Source organism: Haliotis rubra, unplaced genomic scaffold (assembly GCF_003918875.1).
Source record: "Haliotis rubra isolate DU_JTF1 unplaced genomic scaffold, ASM391887v1 Scf73, whole genome shotgun sequence".
NCBI lineage: Eukaryota > Metazoa > Mollusca > Gastropoda > Lepetellida > Haliotidae > Haliotis > Haliotis rubra.
In genome coordinates, this window is record NW_025767446.1 from 2,598,437 (window position 1) to 2,623,420 (window position 24,984).

Below are 24,984 nucleotides of genomic sequence, written 5' to 3' on the forward strand. Positions count from 1 at the left end.
TGACCATCCTCTATACAACCCTTAACACAAATATATGGTAAATTACAAAAGATATATAATTCACAACAGCATTTAAATATACTGAGTCAAAAAATAAACTTCACATTCTTTCTTCAGGGCACTATAAAAGAACAAGATGATGGTAAGATGGTTAAATTGTTATTATTTCATTGCTGAGATCTGTGTGATGTACTCGATACACTGACAGTGCCATAATCAGTTTGATTAGGCTACACCGCCGTTCCAAAACATGGGTATACAGAATGTCAAGTCACAAGAATAAATATTCTAATGGAGATTGGCAGCCCGCAACCGATTTCGAATGGTCTGTGAGGAGTCGACCTCTAAACATCTCAGCCCTGGTTCGAGTAGCCAGCACAAATCTGTCACGTAGGTGACGTAGGACGATTTGACAGTCTTCTGCTCGTGACGTCACACGTGGACGACCCGACCTTGGGCGATCAGAAGTGGTGCCAGTTTGTTGTAGACGACCTCGCAAGTCATACACAGTACGACGGCTGCATCCCATTGCTCTTGTGACGTCAATAACTGATCTTCCCGCTTGCAACATGCCAACGGCACGTTCATGTTGCACATTTGACAATCGTGGCATTTCAAGTACCGTTAGAACTGTGGTTTAAAAGTGTTTTTTTCAATTCTTGAGGCCAATGCAAACACGTGCATATGAAGAAAACTTTGATGCGAAGATCACGTGATCGACTACACGTGCAACACCTGATCGACTGCAGGTGCAACACCTGACTTGGCACTAACGTCATTTGCAGGACGAATGGATGGGTTTGAGTGGGTTTTTCTAACGTTTTTCTAGAGTCGAAAGATAGGGATCCCATTTCGGATACATAGATGTATCATCAGAGGAAAATTATTCATTATTTTTAAAAATTACATTTTGTGAAGTTTCTTTTTTGACTCAGTATATACAAACTGGCAAAGTACATTCTACTCCCATCAAAAACAATCATAAAAGTTGTCAAATGGTGACAAATTCATCTTAAGTTGTTTCATTCATGAAAATTAAGATATATGTATGTTTGTCTGAAAACAAAAAATGCTGTCATGATGTGCACGTTCCATTGGTTGGTTTGTTTAATGCTGCACTTAGTAATATAAGCAGTTCCAAGGCAATGACATTTTACAACTTGCTAAGAGAAGACAAACCCATTCTAGTGGTTTTATTGAGCCAGATTCATAAGAATGATACATACATATTACATTAGCTTAATTCACACACACACACATCATAAAACAATATACTCTGCTGTCATTATGATAACGGAAGCACTTATCATGTCAAACATTAGTATTTAATTTTAAGAAAATAATCATTCCATTCATCATATCAAAGCACAAAACAAGCAATCATAAGGATACTAAAATCCTTCCATAACATCACTTCATAAGGCTTTTGCTTCTGTAACAAAGATACATCTGCAGCACAGAAAGACATCTTAACTATCCTGCAGTAACAAGAATGAAGGAATCATTCTGAAAGTTCATCGATTAAGGTGATTCAGATGTGTTGAAAATGAACAGGTTTATTATGATCTCAAAGTCATCTTCTTTCTTGCACAGGCAACATATGACGGAAGTTGTGGTGAACACAATCAACTTTCAGCTTTCGTCTGCTGTAAGTAGTCCCGTAATGCTGCCTCAGCCTTGCCACGGTTGGCCATCTTGTTGGCCTTGCCCCGGTACCGCCCCCCACTCAGGGCGCCCTTGCCCTCCAGCAGATCACAGATTCTGGAAGGAAGAGAGATAACTGTTTAGTAGACATCCAACATCCTTTCTATCAACTCCTCTGTACAATGAGGCAAGATTAAATGGGGTTTAATATTGCATTTAAGATTTATACATAACAACATGCAGGCATGGGTGTGTGTGGCTGTGTTTACTAGTCCGAAATAATGCTGGCTTTGTTGTACTACTCACCGAGATACCAAGTAGCTGTAACAAGGATACTCCAGTCACCCAAACTGACTCCAAACTGACCAGGCTTTGTCAGTGTAGGGTAACAACAGGGTACCAACTTTTAGTATCTTTTGTTAAATGCAGTGATAAAACAAAGAGACTTTCAACATCCAGGCAGATGTTCAATCTACATGACCATAGGGACATTCCTGTCCAATCAGGAATATTAGTTTCAAACGAGCCATACTATCATATACTACCTGGCAAATTACAGGTTAACATATTGTTTTAAGGAGTTGATATTTCAAATAATACCTGTTTAGTATACATCTGTAGGTAAAATCTATTTCCACTTCATAGATAAGAAAATAGTATAATGTTCATAAAAAGAACTTTTTGCAATGATAATAGTTGATTGCTCCAAGTGAGTTGGATTTCAATATCCAAGGTCATAATAAGGTGACCGCCTCTGTGGTGTAGTGGTTAGAGCGTCCGCCCGGAGGGATGGAAGGCTCGGTTTCGACCCACGACCGCGTCATACCCAAAGACGTTAAAATATGGTACTTGTTGGTCCCTGCCTGGCGCTCGGCATTAATGGGTACAACAAGGACTGGTCGGATCGGAGTCAGTATAATGTGTCTGAGTGGGGTATTCATACTTCACTACGGCATGGTATCTCAGTGGACTAGCACTATAAAACCAGCTTAAGTCTGGGCTAGTACAAGCAGCCGCACATACACATACACATACACACGCATGCACGTCGTCATATGAGCGAAATATTCTCAAGCACTACGTTAAACCCAATTTCACATCACATCACATCATAATAAGGTAAGATGGATTCCCAATACCCATCAAACTTTAGAGTACAGTTTCATATGCAATGGCTATTAACCAATCAACAGACTTCTAATTTCTCTAAAGGGTAATAATGACTGATACTAAATTTCTAGATGGTGTTACTATATCATATTCAATGAAGACCTCCAACATCAAATCAGCTTTCATAATTAAAGTCCTTACTTTGGCCCCATGTCTTTGACAACAGTTTCCGGTCCAGCGAACACAAACAGCCCGGCCGCCTTCTCATCTCCCACAGTCACAAGGCAGCTCAAACCCTGTGTGAAGAAAAGCATTCACAAAAGTGGAATAACTACATCGACGTACTGATGGAAGCAGTGCAACGGACATCAGCGACTAAACTGGCTGTGGCATTGCTTTGAAAATGTATTTCATGTAAGACTATAGATCCCAGAAACAAATGCTTGTCCTAAAAAGTGGTCAGGCTCAGTGAATTGTGTGATGGCATGTCATGGCAACCATGGCGTAGTCAGTCACTAGATTGCCTTGCAGCAAGTCAACTAGATACAGGGATGGTAACAGTGAGTGAGTGAGTGTGGTTTTACTCTGCTTTTAGCAATATTCCAAAAATATCATGGGGGTTAACACCAGAAAGGGCTTCACACATTGTACCCATGTTGGGAATCGAACCTGGGTCTTCGGTGTGACGAGCGAATGCTTTAACCACTAGGCTACCCCACCGCCCTATGGCAACAGGAAAATCTATTTTTAAGCAGAAAACTTAATATTGTGTCATCGAATTGGGGGATTCAGGGAATTCAATGGATTTAGAGGATTCACAGAATTGATCAGTTTGAAATAAAATTGGTGGAAATTCTGCAGATCAGTAGAAAATTGCTATCCCTGTAATTACAGGCCACCATCATATAGCTGGATATTGCTGACAGCTGGAATAAACAACAAACAAAACAACAAACATTCTACAACATGCTATCTTAATATCAGAACTGGAAGCTAAACATTATTGCATGTCACTAGTAATAATGTATTGGTTAACACAAGGGCACAAAACTCCCAGATCATGACATGATTGTTGTATATGCTGCAGCATACACAACCTTTCAGCAATTATGCAGCCTGAATTCTGATGGACACACATGGCAGACTGTCATTTGCATAACACACTTGTATTTCCCACAGATTGCTAATGGCTAATGCCAGTGTAATATGACCCACCTCGACAGCCAGCAGCTCCCCAACTAAGATGTTCATATAGTCACCATCACCCTCCTTCCTGAAACAAGAAAGCCACTTGTACTGCAGGAGTTGTGTCCCTTTGTCCTCCAACATGGCCACTGGCATTTTTGACTCTGAGATTATTAATTTTCCACCAATGTTACAGAGGAGCGCACCAAGAATATGTTGAAAACACTGTAAGCTGTGGGATTCTTTCACGTTATAGTCAAATGCTTTACCTATTTGGCTAACCAAATGCCTCTTTAATCCACTGCCTCTTTAATCCACAAAACGACAGGGAAACTGCATTGGGTTTTGTGCTGGTGTGAAGAGAATGACAACCTTGAGGATGAAATTAATTTTGAAAACTGAGGGTCAATAGCATGAGCACCAGTGAGTGAGTGAGTTGGGTTTTACGCTGCTTTTAGCAATATTTGGGGACACCAGAAATGGACTTCACACACTGTGCCCATGTGGGGTATCGAACCCAGATCTTCATTGTGAAGAGCGAACGCCTTAAAGGAGGATACTAGACAATTGACAATTGCAATAATTTTCTGGGTGAAAGATAAAGTCATCAGAAACATGTATCCCAATTTTTATTTCATAAATATGGTTTATTATGTTTTTATCGCGAAAACAGTTTCTGTTATCTGAGCTTCGGGCATTATGCATATTCCGCTGGAACTCATGTGACCTTTCCGCTCGTGACGTCATATGTGACAAGCGTCCGCCATATTGCCAAAGAACAAGAGCTACAGTATACAAATTGTGTTGTTTCGTTCATTTGTAAATGGTAGGATGGTGTATTCCGCTGCCTGGGGGTGCACGGAATCATCGAACAATGGAAAGAGCCACCATTTCTTCCGTTTTCCAAGTAAAGAGACAGATTTAGGCAGGAGAAATGTTCCAATCATTCGGAGTCGGACGCATATGAAAGAGACATGCACACATGGGGTATGAAAATCCAAAAGCTAGACTGAAGAAGGAAGAAGGACCCACGAGATTCATTTATACTCCATCATTCCCTGTTACAACTTACTGTCAGTGGTATTTTTAACATAACATTAAAGTCTGATTGCCAGTCGAATTGCCCCTGCTACAAATTGCCCCAGCAAATTTGGTAAAATTGCCCCGGAGTTTTGTTCAAATTGCCCCAGGGGGTAGTCAAAATGCCCAAATTTATTTAAAATGATTAAATATAGGCCATAAATGCATAGTTTCATGTTCTTCATATAAAAGTATATATACATAGTTATGTGTTTACTAATGGAACCTTTATCAGAAATATTTCTTCCTAATAACTGTTACAGATATGAAGAACCTGATATCAAAGTTGACAAAAACTATGCATTTCTGGCATATATTCAATCATTTTAAATATATTTGACCAAATTAGAATGAATGACCAAATTTGCTGGGGCATTTCGTAGCTGGGTCAGTTCGACTGGTACCCATGAGATATATGTTATCAACATCAGTGAGAGATTTCACATAAGCTTGAACATGTTTCGCTATAACGTTCTTTTCGGTTTGGAGCCCTAAATGCTGCAGTCTACCCGAAACATTGCTGAATACAATTGCAAATCACGAAGTACTTGTTGCTTTCATTGTTTTCCATTTTGTCCAATTACGCACGTCGGCATCAGACTCGCTATTTGTCAGTAGTGTGTGCCGTGAAAGTTGTTCTGTATTCTCACTGGCTGACAAGATGTCATTCTAAGGCTATGACAGAGTACCATTGCTATTTCCCAAACCCAAAACTAGGGAAACATACGTTGTCCTGACTAGTATTGTATAATTCACCAGTTTTCTGCGTCGCAAATATTATCTCTGCTTGACCAGGCTGGGATCCTGTATGGAGACTTAATACATTGTTAATGAGAACTAGGATCCTAATTTTGTTTCAACAAAATAATTCCATTGTAATTTTTGTAGCAGGTAATATCTATTTCCCCATCTGAAGCATAATTATTTGTTTTTTACATCCCAGACACCCTACAGTCACACATTTGACACAAAAGGAACTGGAATCACATTTTAAAAAAATATAATTCTTTGGGAATGGTCATATGTTTATAGGGGCGAGTTTGCTGGTTGGAACTGTATCACATTTTGCTGACAAATAGTATTCTTGTTAAATGATATGGTCTATTTTAAAATTTATTTTGACCTCAAGCGGTGCCTCCGTTTCGCTTGATTCTTCTTCTTCATCTTCAGAGGAAGATTGTCTTGCAAGATGTAAAATCGGATCGTATTGATACGGTCTAACATCCATTTCAGAAATGACATCAGGAACATCATTTACTGCTTCAGAATCCATGGACACTGTTAAGTTGTGAGGTACAATCATAGAGGAAGCCATCAGCAACAGGCACATATGACGTCATGTCACGTGATACCCCCTCTGCTCATTAACTGTCGGGTGTTTCCGTAATAGGCGGAAATACGAGTACGTGTTTTGTGTTTTTATTGCTATTTTACAAACTTTTTGTTCACTTTTAATCACGGAAGGTGACTTTTAGAATATCTTTTACAATATATCAAAAGTTTTGTTTTCGTTCGTATTCTCCTTTAACCACTAGGCTACCCAACTGCCCCTATGAGCACCAAAACAGTCTACAGAGAATATACCATCAGACAAATTCTGAGTTAACATATTTTACTCGATTTTAAGTGCCGAATTTGTTCTTTAGTGGAACGTTAGCTTACCTATGTGTCACAAACACATTGTCCTTCTCTGCTTTAGACTTGAATGCTTCAGCCTCCAAAGCAGCTACCTCCTTCAGCAAGCCTGTGGACATCTGGATAAAAACACCCAGATAATGTTATTGATAATAATTGATGTCATTGATGATAATTGTCGAATGGAAACAAACTGAGTGAATGAGTAAGGTTTTATGCCGCAAAGTCACAGCGGGGGACACTCAAAATGGGCTCCACACATTGTACCCATGAGGGGAATCGAACCCGGGTCTTCGGCGTGACAAGAGAACGCTTTAACCACTAGGCTACCCCACCGTCCCTGGAAACAAAGAAAACAAACACTGTTCTTTCACACCTGTGAATAGAATTTGTTTTCAGGTAAACATGCTCATTATAATAAGTGGTGACTAATGGGATTGGGTAGTCAGGTAGGTCAGACGTGCTGACTTGGTTGATGTATCCTGACTGAGTAGATTGATGTTCATGATGTCAATCACTGGATTGTCTGGTCCAAAAGGTGTGTCATGGCATTAAGTCAATAGTCAGTCAATTTTAAAAAATCAAACTCCAATGGCTCAAACAAATGAAATGCACACAATAGATTTTAGGATCACTTACAAGCAAATTGTAGGATCATTTACAAGCAAATTGTAGGAAAGTAAAATTCCATATTTATTTTGTAAGTATTGCTTTCGGAGTACTGTCAAGGATGGACATGTTGAGGTAAAATGATACTGAGCATTGAAATTCTTACAATATTACAATACTTACAAGGTTACAATATGTACATGGTTTTTCGAACTATTAATTTTGTGTTGTCTCTCAATATGAAATGACCAACATTGCAGTGAGTGCCCCATTTGCTACGTTCTTGACAAGGAACAACACACAAACAGGTCAGATGCTATGAGTGAGTGCATGCATCTGTATGTGCATGAGTCAGAGTGACTTGTGTTCAACGCCGCTCCAAACACTATTCCATTATATCATGGCATGTCAGCATAATGCAAGAGTGCGTGAGTGAGTTAAGTTTTATGCCGCACTCAGCAATATTCCAGCTATGTGGCGTCGGTCTGTAAATAATCGAGTCTGGACCAGACAATCCAGTAATCAACAGCATGAGCATTGATCTGCGCAATTGGGAACCGATGACATGTGTCAACCAAGTCAGCAAGCCCGACCACCCGATCCCGTTAGTTGCCTCTTACGACAAGCATGGGTTACTGAAGATCAGTATTCTAACCCGGACCTTCACGAGTCGTAATGCAAGAGGAAATCCAGAAGAGATGTAGATCACAAGATCCTCACCACACTAGTCAAAGCCATGAAGCATAAATATGCTGCAAACAAACTAGGAAACATAATCAGGGCCCACAATCATAGGATTCTGGAATGCCTAAGGGAGGCAACTCTCCACAGACAAATGTATCAAGATGCCCCATTCACGTGACGCACATACGTGTATTTGAATTTCTCACTGTCAAACGCATGATTCTTATCAAAAACACCATAATAGGCAGCAAAATCCTGTTAGCTAAGTTCTTTGTACTTTCAATATGATGATACATATTTTCATGATTTTTTAAACAATGACATAATGCCATAAATGATTTAAGTACTCGAGATTATTTTTACCAAAGCACTGCAGTCATTTATGCGTATTCTGATTGGTTTGTCATATTTTCGCACATAACAAGCATTGATAGAGGGACGAGTCTTCTTGGAGGTTACAGAATGAGGTGAGTGGTGACGAATGCAAGATGGCCTTGATTCTATTGGATAGTGAGAAACCCTTACCTTCTGGGCAGCCTTCCAGCCCTTCACAGCTTTGTCTGCCAGATCAACATGCTGGTCTAAAGGACCTCTGGAAACAAGACATCTTTCCCTTATTGAAGAGAACTCTGGGGTTAAAGTCACCATCTGAGTGTGGATTTATACTGCAGTTAGTACTATTTCTGCAATATTGATTGAAGGACACTGAAATATTCTTCATAAGTTCAAAATTGTTACATGTAAATGTTTGTATTTTGTTAATTTCAGAAGTATCTTAATGTATTCAATGGAATGTTTTAAAATAAAACTACTTCTTTGGTCCTTATTTAGCAAAGTACAAGTGATTGAGTGAGTAAGCTTTAACGCTGCTTTTATAGTGAGTGAGTGAGTATGGTTTTACGCCGCTTTTAGCAATATTCCAGCAATATCACAGTGGGGACACCTGAAATGTGCTTCACACATTGTAGCCATGTGGGGAATCGAACCTGGGCCTTCGTGTGACAAGCGAATGCTTTACCCACTAGGCTAACCCACTGCAATAAAGACTTTAGGACGAATGCATTTTCTTGTGAGTTGTGTTGCTGAGACTGTATGGGGGGGTAGCCTAGTGATAAAGTGTTCTCTCGGCACGCCGAAGACCTGGGTGCCATTCCCCGCATGGGTACAATGTGTGAAACCAATTTCTGATGTCCCATGATGTGATATTGTTAAAAGTGGTGTAAAACTAAACTCACTCACTCACTGAGACTGTATGTCTGTTGTTTAATGTCACACTTGGCAGTATTACCCCCCCAACCCCAAACATGACACGGTGACTTACTTGAGTACCCCCGTGAGTGTTTTCTCTACACTACAACACCGTCCCAGGTAGGACAACACCCGGTCCCCAGCTACAAAGAACAAGTTGGTTTTCCCTTTCTTTCCCTTCTCTGTGTACAACAACTTTATCGCCTGAAAAAAAAATCAGCCAAAGTCAGTTCATATTTTCCCAACATCATTAAAGGAATACACATTTATACATAAGCTTTGTGTAAAGATATTCCGTATTATGAAATGTCTGAACAGAACTGTCTTTGTAAACTACATATATCAGAAGAATGCCGCCTGTTGGCAAGATATGACAAGGGGAGATAAAAAGTTATCTCCCATTTCAAACTGTCAGGGAAAACAATAACAAAATTCATTATGTCCATCAGTTCGTATATAATATGTTTGTTATATAGGTAGTTTACTATTCATCTTACTACTTTAATCTACTTAATCTTTAATTTCATGAAACTTACACCATGCTTCATAACTTGGGAGTTCTTGTGACCTTGACCTTACATGACGCTCACCCAAATGTTGGTTGGACAAAATCCTACCTTAGAGAGGTTGCATAATATCCCTAATCAATTTCAATTCGAAATTACTTCATTTATCATGTTGAAAACATTTCTGATGCCAAGATCATACTGAGCGACCCTGAACCTCAAGGTCATCTACTCAAATCTGAGAACAAGTCCCACTAGGTGAGGTGAGGTGAAAGTGGGTTTAACGTAATGCTTGAGAATATTTCGCTCATATGATGACGTGCATGTGTGTGTAGGTGTATGTGTATGTGCGGCTGCTTGTACTAGCCCAGACTTAAGCTGGTTTTACTGCCTGACTCTGAGCCGACCAGTCCTTGTTGTAGCCATTAAAGCCGAGCGCCAGGCAGGGACCAACAAGTACCATATTTTAACGTCTTTTGGTATGACGCGGTCGGGGATCGAATCTGCGACCTTCTGCTCTCCGGGCGGACGCTCTAACCACTACACCACGGAGGCGGTCAGCCCAATTAGGTATACGGGAAGAACAGCAGGACATATATAACATTTGAGACAGCTTCATCATTCACAAAAAAAATTAGTGTTTTGGATTTTGATCGGAGTCTCAATATATTTCAAATGTAAATGCATCAGCAACTATATTATTTTTCAGCAAACACTGTAATCAGTATTTTTCTCACCTGCAAATGTGCCATGCTGGAGACATGAGTGCCACAGCACATGTTGGAGTCGATGCCTTCGATTGTAACAACCCTAACAGGGCCTACATGGTCATCTGGGAGACCGCGAGCCCGAACCTGTTAAAAACCACAAGACGTACTGAAGACAATGTATTTAGTTTAACAACAGTGAATGGACTCATGTGGTCATCTGGGGACTGGGAGCCCAAAAACAATTTTCAATGTTCAAATTTTTAAATTGCTGTAATTCTTTAAAAAATCTGCAAAAATCTGCAAAATTTGCCTCTCATTTAGGCAAAGAAGGTGATCCCAAAATTCTAAAACAATCCAACCATCAGTTTTCAAGATATTGGTTGAACAAAAGTGTCACCCAACGAATGGAATTCTATGGTATAACTGTATATCTAAAACAATTGGGGGCATAATACCCTCAGGATAAAAGAGACACAACCTCAATCAAAAGGCAATTTCTTTTGCAAAATTCTGACGCCGATAAATCCACAGATGAAAAGATTGGATTAACTTGGTTATCATTTTACACAAGAAAGCGAAAAGCAAAGAATTCTGTTGAGGGTCACTGATGATAATTTCCCACGTACAGCAGCCAGCTCCGGGTCATCTTTATTCTCATACAGCTTGGGTGTCATGGCGACACCTTCTCGGATCTTGGCGTTGACCGTTTCCTCAAGTGTCGTCAATTCATCAGCTGTCACCTTGGGGGTATCCAGCTCTATAAAGGACACCTTTTCTCCCAGATTCCTGAATAAAGAATAAAGAAACAGATTTAGCTGGGAAACAAAATGGAAAGTTTGGGTTATCATCTTCTGAATAGTTAGCTGCTGTGAGATGAACAGAGACAGTCGAAAAGTTTCATAACAATACCAACTTTATTGTAAGAAGTTATCAGGTTATTAACATCAACTTACATAACCTATTTACCATATGAGGCCAAAGTTGTATTTGTTGTTTAACGCCACAGCAATATGGTGCCGGTGTTAAGATTGCTTGGTGGCCCAGTGTGCCGTTGTACAAAGTGATATTAGTGCTAAGGTGATGAACTTCCACACTTTAACTTTAGACTTATGACAGTCATAGTGCTAAGGTTGCCTTGTATACTACAACACGCAGGTAGTTAAACAATCAGGTCTAGACCATAGGTGAGGTGAAATGGGGTTTTAACGTTGTACTTGAGAATATTTCGCTCATATGACGAAGTGCATGTGTGTGAATGTGTGGCTGCTTGTACTAGCCCAGACTTCGGCTGGTTTTATAGTGCTAGCTCACTGAGATAAGCATTAATGAGTGAGTGAGTGAGTTTAGTTTTTACCGCGACTCAGCAATATCCCAGCTATATGGCGGCGGTCTGTAAATAATTGAGTCTGGACCAGACAATCCAGTGATCAACACCATGAGCATCGATCTGCGCAACTGGGAACCGATGACATGTGTCAACCAAGTCAGCGAAACTGACCACCCGATCCCGTTAGTCGCCTCTTACTGCAAGCATAGTCGCCTTTTATGGCAAGCACATGGGTTGCTGAAGACCTATTCTACCCCGGATCTTCACGGGTGAGATAAGCATTAATACCCCACTCAGACACATTATACTGACTCCAAGCCGACCAGTCCTTGTTGTACCCATTAATGCTGAGTGCAAGGTAGGGACCAACAAGTACCATATTTTAACGTCTTTTGGTATGACATGGCCGGGATCGAACCCGCGACCTTCCGCTCTCCGGGCAGACGTTCTAACCACTACACCATGGAGGCAGTCTCTAGACCATACAATCCAGGAACTGCAGTATAATCATGTATCTATGCAATATGGATACAATGAAATGTCACTGAGTAACTGACACTGACAACCAAGAATTCAGATGCTTCCTGTGAAAAAGTGTAAGTTGCTGGGGACAAACATCCTACCCAGAATCCACTTGGATTCAGACCAGCACGGGGATGAAACATTTGCTGCTTAGGAGAATACCAAATTAGCAAATTCATAACAAAAACATAAATAATTTAAAGGATGTTGATGTCATAAGGTAAATTGCCACTTTCATTCAATCAAGATGACTAATTACATGAGAGCAACAATGGATAATAAGTGTCATACTGCTTCGATGAAACTCATGCAGGAATTATGTATTACTCCCACCATCGCTGGGGAAATACAAACATTCTGACACCCGTAAATCAATATGACACACATTGACCATCAATAATCTCATGTCTTACCATGATGTTGTCTTGTAGCCAAACATCGAATCCGCCAGAGCAGTGATCAGATGCTGTCCTGAAACACAGAATCATGTTGTATTGTTACTGGGCCTGTTCCACAAAACAATTGTAGCGCTAAGATGATCGTAACTCCTTAAATTTAAAATAGATTTACGACTGTCGTAGCGCTATGCTCACTTTGAGGAACGGGGCCTCAATCATAGGTAGCAGATGTAATGTCTCCTCAGGCAAAACAAATTGTTTGAAATATGCCTCTGTTCACCCAGTCGCAAATGGGTACCCGGAGGGTTGAAATGGTCAAGTGACTGTTAACTTTCTGAGGTCTGACAGGCAGCTAGATAGTGATCCTAATGCCCATGTCTCAACCAGAAGCACATGCAGCACATACAGTTTCTCCATGAGCAAGATACTTGGTTTGAAACATGCCTCTGTTCACCCAGCAGTCAATGGGTACCCAATAGGAAGAGAATGTGACTGTTAACATTCTAAAGATTGACAGATTGTATACTCCCCTTGAAGCTCTGAGAGCACACTGATCCACTTACCAAGCAAAAGTAATGCTTCACCCGTATCATTGTGTTGAGTGGCTTTTGCCGTATCATAAAAGGACATTATTGTAATTACATCATAATTGTTCACTGGTGTAAAATGGGCTTCATCCAGAAGCTTCCAGTTTCCCAACTTGTGTTTTAACAAGAAAACATGTGTTGCTATTAGGGCTGAGCAATATAATCGGTTTACCGGTATTTACCGGATCAGACATGAAAACGATACGTATTGTGATATGCTGATCGAAAAATGGTATTTTGACACGCATTCGGAAAACTTTGTAACACTCGGAAATCTTCGGATATTTCCGTTTTTAAATTGTTCCTTTCCTTGTTTCATTTGTGTCAAACATTATTTACAATTTTATTTTGTCATGATTAAAAGTTTTTATTAAAGCCTAATCAAGCATTTTGATTTTGTTGTGTTTTTGCTTTATAAATCAAGCATTAACTCGACTGACTATAAGTAGTTTTTGGTTAAAAAATAACTTCTTGCAATATATTGCAATACATATCGCAATACATGCTTTCGTATCGCAATATATCGCAATATGAAAATTCCCTGCAATACCCACCCCTAGTTGCTATTTACCTAGTTCCTGCTTAACAAACACAAAATTTCATAACATACTTAAAATGAGTATTATATGTCAGCCTTCACAGAAGACAGGATGTGAATGAATGAATGAATGAATGAATGAATGAATGAATGAATGAATGAATGAATCCAACAAGCAAGGGCATTATGCTGATAAACCTAGGTACCTAATTAGGGTGGACCACAATTTGAACCCTTGTTCATACGATTCTGCAGGGAAAGAAATCTTTCAAAATTTCCCACGAGACCACAGGAACTGTGAGTGGACAATAATAATTTAGTGGTCCTGTCTGTACTTCACTGGTCCAACATAACATTCATAGATTTACTTAAAGGTCACATGCAACCAAAAAATCAAACATAATTAAAACACAATTGTCACTTATTCATGACATATAATATACATTGCTGATTATGAAAAAACATAAACAAAATTATAAGCGTATAATCGCAAATCAAAAGTGCAATATTTTGTACTTGGGTTTACTTCCCAAGAAACGAAGCAGCCGGGATACCGAACCCAGTCAGAGTGGGTGGGTGTGCACTCAAGTGTAACGGCTGGTTCATTTGCAGATGCCCTCACGGCTCATTGTGTTTGTATACCGGTATATAGAGATGTTGGGTTTTGTAAATACAAGCTCATTTTTTGTGTATAACATTTTGCAATCAACAGACATCATAACATGTCATGTGTAGAAGTATCACACCTGCCTGTCTGTGTAATTACATAATGTGACAGAGACCGAACTCGGGCCAAAAATCAATGCGTTTTGTTTATGGTGTATAGCCTGATAGGTGTTAAGTTCAAACTGCATGTGGTCAGTGATCGCAGTTGTGTATTGAATATTGTCATTAGCAGACAGGCAGGCAGACACATAGGTGCCAATAAAACAGACATTGAGTTTTGTCTGTGACAACGACATATCTACATCACAGTTAGAAATTCTGTCAACGCTAAATAATGACATTGCTTTTAAGTATCGAACTGAGAAAACGACTCAGTAAGAAGAACGTGTGGTGAAATAGCAAATGAAATTATATAAACAGTTAAATCGGTAATCTACTGTCATAACATAAAAAGCTCGCGTCTGTGAAATATCAACAAAACATTAGAAAAATAGCTCACACCAAAGCCTTCACCGAGTATTCACCAGACAACCCGCTTCCAAGCTGCGCGAACCCATTTCAATGTACATGTGCAGCCCAGCTGTTGAAACCACTTTCTTCCCCCAAGCGCTTGGGGAAAATTAGTGAATCGTTTGAACTCCGACTTCTCGCGTGTTTTTTCATCGCGTTATATTTCAACTTTATAAGTTGAATTTGCATTTTTGATGATTTGTTTCGGTAAGTCCATACCGAAAAGTATCAGAATCTGCAAAGTTGTGTTTTACGTTGCATGTGACCTTTAACTATCAATACAAAATTCACTGGCCACCAGGACCACTGCAAACTTATCATTTAGTGGTCCTGATAATTTTTTACTAGCCACGGACCACAGGACCAGCGTAAATTTTGTACAATGATTTTGGCCTGCCATTTTGCAAGGGACGAAACTCTGCACAGCAAATTGTGCCCCTTTGATGACTGAGCCACCTGTACCCATGCTTCATGGAGGACAGCTGAGCAGGTCACTCTCCGGAAGGACTTACCCGAGTGTTGCTGCATATGGTCAAATCTTCTTTTCCAATCAACCTGCAGATCCACCTTCGTTTCTGGGGGTATTTCCTCTCTGACAAAATGGACTGCATCTGCCCCCGAACGAGTGATCCTCAACACACTCACACCATTGATCTGAACACAAGAGATATACCCTTGATACACAGGGGTGGAAATAACTTTAAAATTGCTAGTGTACTCCAGGACAGTGGCACATGTAAAGTCACTTGCCCTGGCCCCGATTTCTCAAAACAAACTTAAGTTTTTACTCAAATTTCAAAAGTTTGACAATTTAAAACAGCTGAATTTTGAACTCAGCTTCCTTTTTTAATAAAAAAGCCCAAACAACTTAAGTATTCTATTCACCAAACTCAAACTGTCTACTATGTTTGAGTTTAATATTTCAGTTCATTCTGGGAAATGCGTTTTCTCAAATTTGAGTAAAAATTCGAACTTAAGTCAAAACTCAGACTTAAGTTTGTTTCGAAAAATCGGGGCCTGATAATTTTTCCACCATACCGGCTGATTTGCCTGTTCAATTTTTATATAAGCTACATAATTAACATTGGAAAGTCAACTGGACACCGGTACAGCGTGATATACAAATTTGCTTGCCCGACAGAAAAAAGCACTGGACTGGGACGTCGGGCAATGGGTTATTTCCACCTCTGATACACCCCACATATCTGAACAGGAAACAGTCAAACTCAACTCACTCCACAGATTTGAACCATAGAGTGATCCTCAACACACTTCTGGAGACTATCAATACCCTACCCTGAACTAAACAGTTGTTCCTAGCACTGTCCATGGATACAAGTAAAAGAGTGATCCTCAACACATACACCCTTCTCATCTGAACACCAGTGATCCTCAACACATGCACCCTTCTCATCTGAACACCAGTGATCCTCAACACATGCACCCTTCTCATCTGAACACCAGTGATCCTCAACACATGCACCCTTCTCATCTGAACACCAGTGATCCTCAACACATGCACCCTTCTCATCTGAACACCAGTGATCCTCAACACACATACCTCTACCTCTCCAGTGTTCATGGTAGGAGTGAGTGAGTGAGGTTAGTGATCAACAGCATGAGCTCAGCAATATTCCATTGGGAGCCTATATGGGTCAACCTGTCAACAATCCAGGCCTACCAGTGATCAACGCCTTTACGACAAGCATGGGTTACTGAAGATCAATTTCAAACCTGATTTTAACTGGTCGTTAGCGGTAGGAAAATAAGCTTTGCGTTCCTAAAACGCATAGCCCTTGGTATCTTGCGTGTTGCGGTGCATGCTCGAGCAAAGAAGTGGCGAGGTTCCTGGGGGGGTATGAGGGCATAGAACCCCCATAACATTTTGACATATTATTAGCATTATTATTATTATTATAGCCTTGCATTTCAGATCATTTTATCATCATTTGCAAGTCAAATTAGCTGAGTGAGTGAGGGAGTTTAGTTTTACCCTGCTTTCAGCAATATTCCAGCAATATCACAGCTGGGCACACCAGAAATGGGCTTTCCACATTGTACCCACATGGGGAATCGAACCCGGGTCTTCGGCATGACGAGCTAACGCCTAAAACACTAGGCTACCCCACAGACTAAAAATCTCTCGAACCACGAACAACTATAAATAAAGGGTATGAATTTGTGACATATATGGTCATACATGGTTTGGAGGTCATATAGGGGTTCGGAGTTTTGCTCACCATGATCGGGCGAGATCGCTATAGATAAACCTGGGGATTTACATCATGAGAATTAGGAAGTAATTTAGGAATGTAAGAACCCAGAACACAAAATGCTTTGCGTGCAGAACACGCAGGTAGAAAATATCGTGCATGAAATGTAGATTTATTTGTGTGAAACTCGCAGGTTTTTGCGTTAGCGCGATCAGTGCTATCTGAACACCAGGGTGATCCTCAACACACACATATTTACAGACCGCTGGAATATTGCTGAGTGTGGCGTAAAACGACAAACCAACCAATCAACCTCAACACACACTACTGAACTGAACACCAAAGTGATCCTTAACGCAAATGTTCCATTAACCTGAACACAAGAAAGTGATCTAAAACACACTGAAATCAACCTCATGTTCAACACGCAACATAGTTTCATCTTAAAAATGGTATGTTCATCTGATACATGATGAAATTAATCTTAAACACATCTGTAGATTTCACACTAACAATTATTTAGCAATTTGGTTGTTATGATTAATTTAATGTTCTTGTTTTACTATGCCAAAATGAAATGATATTCTAAGCATTGTTTTATGGCCAATGTCTTTTAGGACAAGAAACATACTCACAGAACCCCGGTCATCTGGCTGAAACACAAACACAAAGCATCTTGGTTAATTATCAGAGTAATAACATAGTTATTCTAAGCAAGTTACAGGTGTTTTCCACTTTGTTTTGACCTATAATCATAAGTATGGAGCCACCAAACCCAGAAATATGATCTGGGTAACCAGGATTAGAACCAGTGATCATAAGTCCTGGCCTGTAAAAGGGAGGTAACTCTGCACAACCTAAAACAAATGGGATACCCATACCCGCATAATGATACAGAAGATTGTGTTACTAAAAGTTCACAAAGTCCTCAAAGTGTTCAAATGACAAATGTATTTTGCAAAATCTTCAACATAATGCCTTACACACTGACATTCTCACAGTTTATCAACAAATCCTGAAGATAATCACCTGTCCCCCTCCTTCAGGGAAGAGAACGGTATCCTCGAGGATCACGTCAAAGCCCGACAGTTTTTCCTTCTTCCCTCCATTCACCACGGTCAGCTGTGCAGGCTTACACGACTTGACCACTGACCACAGCTGAAACAAAAACATGTGAATATCAGGGATCTACCTGCATCTCTCCATAAGTGATTGATTTTGTTGATGTCGTTGTTTTGTTTGTTCGTTGTTTAACGCTACATTCAGCAATATTCCATCTGTATGGCAATGAGTGAGTGAGTTTAGTTTTACGCCACACTCAGCAATATTCCAACTATGGACCATACAATCCAGTGATCAACAGCATGAGCATCAATCTACACAATTGGGATACAATGACATGTGTCAACCACGCCAGTGAGCCTGACCGACCGCTCCCCGTTAGTCGCCTTATACGACAAGCATGGCTGGCTGAAAATCAATTCTAACCCGAATCTTTATGGATAGATTTTGTTGATATCAGGAGATTCAGGACTTGTTCGACGACAATGGTCTGTCTCACACTTCCTGAACCATATTATTATGAAGTAGGAAGTACAAGACTTAACCACTGCAGAGATTTATCTTGGATTTCAAACAAAGCACCCTTAGAATCCGAATTGGGGAAAGTGTTGGCTTTTACAAATTGGGAATTTGTATAATTCTTTACTAAATTGAGAGGTATATTAGCTCACGGTTTTAACATTGTGTAGTGGCCATTAAAAGTTGTGCTGGGATTTGAACCACACACCTACTGATCCGAAGTCTGACTTCCATGTCCAAACAGATTAACACAGTCAGCAAGCTGACATGGTAAGAATGTCATCTGTGGGATGACTCCATACACTGCTACAATTACAACTGTGACAAATTACGGTAAGCATTAAAGGCTCTTGCTCCATACTCAGGCGCATGTAGCAAGCCAATTTGTTCGTGTAAGCTCGATAGGTTGCAAAGCTTTATATTTAGATAGTATTGAGGGCTTGCTTAACCTTTTTAGCAAAAATCATGTGTAAGCCCGGGCTTTTTTTCAGAATGGTAGCTACGCCCCTGATACTGGTCCTGTTCTCAGTGACTGACTGACTGAGTTTGGTTTTACGCCGCTTTTAGCAATATTCCAGCAAGATTACCGGGGACACATCACTGGGGATTACAACTTTAACCATTGAACTCAGTAAAGATGATTACCAACATCACTTACAACCACATGAACCATAAAATGTTTTAATCCATAATATGGGAATGTTAACTGATACTGGATGAAGAGGTGGGACAGAATATTTACCCTGTGCAGGTTTAGAAATATCCCCACACTAACAGCTGCAACAGCAAACTCTTTGTGATGATGTGGGGAGATCCCAGGCATGAAAATGGGAATCTCAGGGTGAGTGACTTTCATCTAAAGCTGCTTCACAATTTATTTTCCTGCTATATCTGACCATGTCAGCTTAATGTACATGTGAGGCAAGCCTGAGCTGAGAGAACTCGAAAAATACTGCTTTGGTGAGAGTCACCAGAACAGGCTGACAAACCTTGACACAAAATCAGGATTCACAGGATGCTGTCCCTCTCAATGGACGCAACTCTGTACAGGAAATTGCAGTGTTTTTTATGACTGAGCCAATTGTGTCCCCAAGTTGCTTGAGCATAATAATAACTAACGCTGAAGTTGTTATTTTTTGTAATCAGGATTAAAGCTTAATAATATTAACCATCCATGGCTAGAGGTTTTAAGGACTAGAAATTCATTTTTATTTAGATCTCTGTACATTTTCTCAGAACCACAACTAAAATACCATGATCCAACTCTCTTTTAACACCCTCACCAAATTAGGTTTTGTTTGTTGACATCACCTAATTACAGACAATATCTAACATATCTAAATTAATCGTCACGTTCAATATAAGGCGGAACGATAACTTGAATGTCTGATGACGCAATCAAAATATTGCATCAGTATACTGTATATATACTTTTCTTCAGACTTTTGATCAACTCATTGGGATGTTAAATACAAAATGTCATCTCTGAGATCTTTATATGTGCAATCCAAAATGTTCACCGCATGACAAGCCGGCTGTCAGTTTAACTGACAATATACCTGAGTTAGGTAACTGTCCCGCTGGCAAGCTAACGCCATCCCTCCACAACTCGTACACCGCTTTCCGGAATATCAACATGCGCTTCTTTCGGTAACGACCAAATAGGTATATCCTCACGACTAGCTATTTTGCAACATGATTATTGAACGGATCTATGCCGGCAACACATCTTGAATAGCTCTACGTAGACTAACAACTAGTCTCTGAAATGAAGATATTTTAGAGAAAAAAAAGCTCATAGTGAAAAAAAATATATATACTGAAAAGGAGCCCTGAGACTTTCTTCTTTTTCACAAACAGTGGAAATCTAGACTTGCCACATTTTCTAGACTTGCGTGGGATGACTTGGATATATTTGCTTCAGGGTCTGTATGACAGACTGAACTCGACGATCATGGATCATGTTTGTAAGTTAGTCTGTTTGAATAATTGCCTGTATTTGATTGTTTTTATTTCTCCTACATGTACATATATTACATAAGTCTGGGGTCATTACACTGAGTATGCAAGATTACAGAGAAAATATTAATTTCGTATGTATGAAATCTAGGTTCGTTTATAATGTTTGACACACCTTTATATTTTACATAATGCGGTACGAAAGATCCTCCCCCCTTGCAACTTCGTAGGACATCGGAGATTCTGAGCATTTTCTCACATCCCTTTCGGACTTACCCCGTATTGCATTTAAGGGGTGAAAGAGAAAAAAGGGCCGTTTTCTCCGAAGTTTTGGTTCATTTACCCCCCCAAAAAAATCTCACCATTTTCATCATAATATGTTTGTGGACATTTTTATAAGGGGTAATTATCTCTTCAGCCTTTTCATGTGTCTTTAATAGCCACAGTTTGGAGCTTAACAACATGTGAATTATTGTCTCACATTCCTGTTCTAGAGTACGTGCAGTATATTTAAGGAACCTAAACCGTTGATTACAATATCCCAGCTATAGGATGAAATACTTGGATAAGAACCAAGCAACCCAGTGATCGACGTCATGAACATCCATACACGCAATGGGGTAAGATGACGTGGAAATCAACCAAGTCTCCGTGTCTAACCGCTCCATTAAGTCGCCTCGAGGGTGTTTTCCACCACACGGCCTCCAGTCTCAAGGATACAGTATTCTAAGCAACATTTACTTGACGTTAAAGGCGTTAAGCTATGTATTCTTTTATAAAATACACATAAAAAGGCAATATGATCGAACTATTTTTTCGTGCATGGACATCGGTCTGTTGCGCAGCCTCATGGTACGTTTAATTTTAGAAACATGTTTGATTCCCTTATTGATGGTATGTCATTAGAGCTGTGACGATATATCGTGATATCGATAATCGTGATACTTTATCTGACGATAAATATATCGATACGTTTTTTCGTATCGTGATATGTATCGTTGACCTTAAAATTGTTAATTAACATTAGATATTGATGGTTATGTCAAAATTTCTTGCTATTAAAATAAGATTTTTTAAAGAAAGTAACTAAAGAAAGCATATCGTGATATGCATCGAATCGAATCGTATCGTTCCAAGATATCGTGATACGTATCGTATCGTGAAATTTCTGTATCGTCACACCTCTATATGTCATTGTTGGCGACCGCTGTCAATGGATACAAGATTGTGGAAAGCGACGAAAATACCCGTTCATTCACTCTATTCAGTCTAGACTAACGCTTAGTCTCTGATTACATATAATTTTGATGAAAACAAACGATTTTTTTAAATTGCAAAAGAGTCCCAGTGTGATGGGACATTCAGAACCTGAGGAAATCTAGACTTGCTTCATTAAGAGCTTTAGCATTGCAGAAATGGCCGGGTGGAAGGAATATAATGTGGTTCAGGGACTGTGATACAGACTATATTCAGTCAAGGGTTAATGTAGAGACCATATACTCTCTTTTAATGCCAATAAGTAATAATTACTTCTGAGGTTGCTATTTTCTTCCCTCTTTAGGGAAATATTATGAGAATTATTGCGGATAATAAATGGGTGCCCCAAAGTGTCAGTTGTGTAAACAGGCTCAATGACCAGATACGACTCAAGTGTTGTTATAATCAGCCCGACCCGTTTATAACCGTCCGACCGCTAATTTCACGGTTATTGTGACAACAATGCACCCGCTACTCATCACGACCAAGGGGCACTCATCACCGTTGCGCTTATTCACGCTTGGGTGGTTTCATTGTTTAATTGAAGACCAATTGAAATACACGAGATTAAACAATCAACTGCCATTATACTTCTGTCACCATAAATCAAAATCTCGTCAAATCACGTAGATGGTATTTGTTACTTTATTGTTAACAGCACCGGCCACAATGATTCCCGTTTGCAGTCAATTTACGCAATCAACAGATTATTTGTTTTTCTTCGTATTTCTCTGTCCATTTTATGCCCCAGTCAGTCTGCGGATAGAACACTTCTCATCAAGAAAATGTTATCAAATGGCCGCAAGATGTCGCTGATCCCGTCTGGGCTGGGTGTCATGCGCAGTAAAGCTGCGGCCATGTTCTCGGATAAATATATGCAAAATTTTGATATTTTGATTATTTTGTGTGCCGCACAAGCTAAAAACAATGGTTATATACCCGCAAAATGCAGGAGAAATTAACATAGGAATACATGAGCATGCTACAATAGTAAGTATGCACCACAGACCCCCGTATTGTGCAAATAAACACGCGCGACGGAACGGGCACCTGTCGCACTAGCTGTTTGTGGCGAAATGTCCCGTGAAACGTACCCACGTAACACACACCTAACAGTGACTAGCTTTGCTTTACACCTTTGGCAGTTACCTGGAAAGTTGCGATTATGGCCCCTTTACACATTAATGAAACTGTCAAACGTAAATAAGTTAACAGTTAAATTAGAATAAGGAAAGGCTATTGGCGCCAGACTGTTGCGATGTGATCGGACTTCACTTCCGACCTGTCATTTTCGCCACAAACGTAATATTACATAATATCTTTGTGCTTCTCATTGGACTCCCACAGCTTTGTTTTGGTGATCTTTGATGAATACAACTAAATTATATACTAATCTTCAATGTAGAAAACTCTTGACTGTTGAAATACAAACCCCTCGTTTGTTTGACCACGACATACGTTTTATGAATGTATGTTTACGTTTACCTGGTTCTTGTCAAAATTTGCTAGTTGATAGATTAACTGTTTGTTATTTGCCTGTCCCTAATGTATATAATCTTTGCACATCTCTCTGTTTTATATTTGATTCAAAATGCACACATGCCCAATGTCCTAACAGCTGAGCACCAAGCCATGTCAAATACAATGTTGAATTTCATTTGTAGGAGATGGCTATTCTACCTTTATACAATGTTGCATTATTGTGGTATGGTATGTGCACAGTTATCTCAACATGTTTAGTTACACATTGTTTCACCTTATAACTGTTATATACCAGCTGAGTCAGTTGTGCTGCATCTCATGTTAAACAATGTAGCATAAGTGTTTCAAGCATGTTGCAAGTTCATTGGTCCCTCTTACTTATTATAGCAAACATTAGTCATCAGAAAAGATGTTATTTAATATATTTGCCTGTTGTATTCTTGCATTAGTTTCCCCTACAAGGCATACCCATACAATGCATACATGGATAGGCTACTATGCATTTTTCAGAATATATCTCGCAAGAGTTTGTTTCAGGGTGTGGTGTATACTTGTAATTTGGGTTTAGCAACTGACAAAAGAAAATCTGTTTCTGCATTGTGGATTTGTGAATATCTTTACATGATGATTTTTGCTAACTGTAACATATTCTGTTACCTAACACTGATATTAATATTTACAGCATGTCAATATGTGTATTAATAATGTAGATACAGGTAACTCTTGAATAATCACTGAAAAACTGGCATATTTTCTAAAAAAGTTATGATGATTAGTGTCTAGAATATGTAAATATTTAGACAGCATTCATGTCACATCTGTATGCTTGTTAAAAGAAAGGATCAGAAGGTCAATGATTACGCCATGGTTTAGAAATTGTCAAGAATGTTATATTGTTACTGATTGCATGTAACATCATTCACTGGGTTGCTGTAGGGACATGGGCAACACAGTTGTCAAAGATGCACAATTCATTATGCAGAGTTGTGTCCCTTGGGCAAGTCAAAAACCTATGATCAGGGGTTCAAATCCTAGAACCCCTAGGCTTAGATTGTTTAAGCTCTCTTAGCACTAAGATAGTCGTAAGTGCCATACATTAACATTAACTCACGACTATCTTAGCGCTAAGAGAGCTTTGAAAATCTAAGCCCTGGTTTGCCAGCTCATGTCTCTGAGTTTATCAGCTTTAACTAACTGGTATATGTCGGAGACTTTCATCACCTTGTACTATATTTCCATATCAAGCTGAACTGCCTTGAAATAACTGGAATTCTGTTCAATACAGTGTAAACCAAACTCAACTCCCTCACGTACTGTCACAATGCATTGGTGTAGATGATGGCAAAGTGAATCTCTCTACAAATATAGTATTGTTTAGTTTTAAGTTGAGGTTTATAGTTGAATGCAACATTCAGCTATGTCCCAGCTATGTGAAGGCAGCAGTAAATAACTGTTTGGACCAGACAATCCAGTGATTGATATTGTGACGCTCTACATGTCACAGAGCCTGACAACCCCATTCAGGAAGTCATT

General features: G+C 39.6%; 2 protein-coding genes across 2 annotated transcripts in view; one reads left to right on the forward strand and one right to left on the reverse strand.

The window, feature by feature from the left end:
- Positions 1-1,227: 1,227 nt before the first annotated feature.
- LOC124259599 (alanyl-tRNA editing protein Aarsd1-B-like) lies at positions 1,228-20,411 on the reverse strand. Its single transcript, XM_046693757.1, has 13 exons — positions 20,313-20,411; positions 18,202-18,330; positions 17,808-17,825; positions 15,472-15,613; positions 12,674-12,731; positions 11,038-11,197; positions 10,439-10,555; positions 9,269-9,399; positions 8,473-8,539; positions 6,682-6,773; positions 3,970-4,027; positions 2,956-3,050; positions 1,228-1,761 (listed from the first exon to the last, which is right to left on the reverse strand). The coding sequence occupies exons 1-13, from the start codon at positions 20,349-20,351 to the stop codon at positions 1,626-1,628; spliced, it is 1,242 nt and encodes a 413-aa protein (XP_046549713.1). The 5' UTR covers positions 20,352-20,411; the 3' UTR covers positions 1,228-1,625.
- A 2,379-nt stretch (positions 20,412-22,790) lies between these two features.
- LOC124259631 (methyl-CpG-binding domain protein 5-like) overlaps positions 22,791-24,984 on the forward strand; it is a 34,207-nt gene continuing 32,013 nt past the window's right edge. The window contains 1 exon segment of the mRNA XM_046693800.1: positions 22,791-22,959. The gene's annotated coding sequence lies outside the window, so the exon portion shown is untranslated.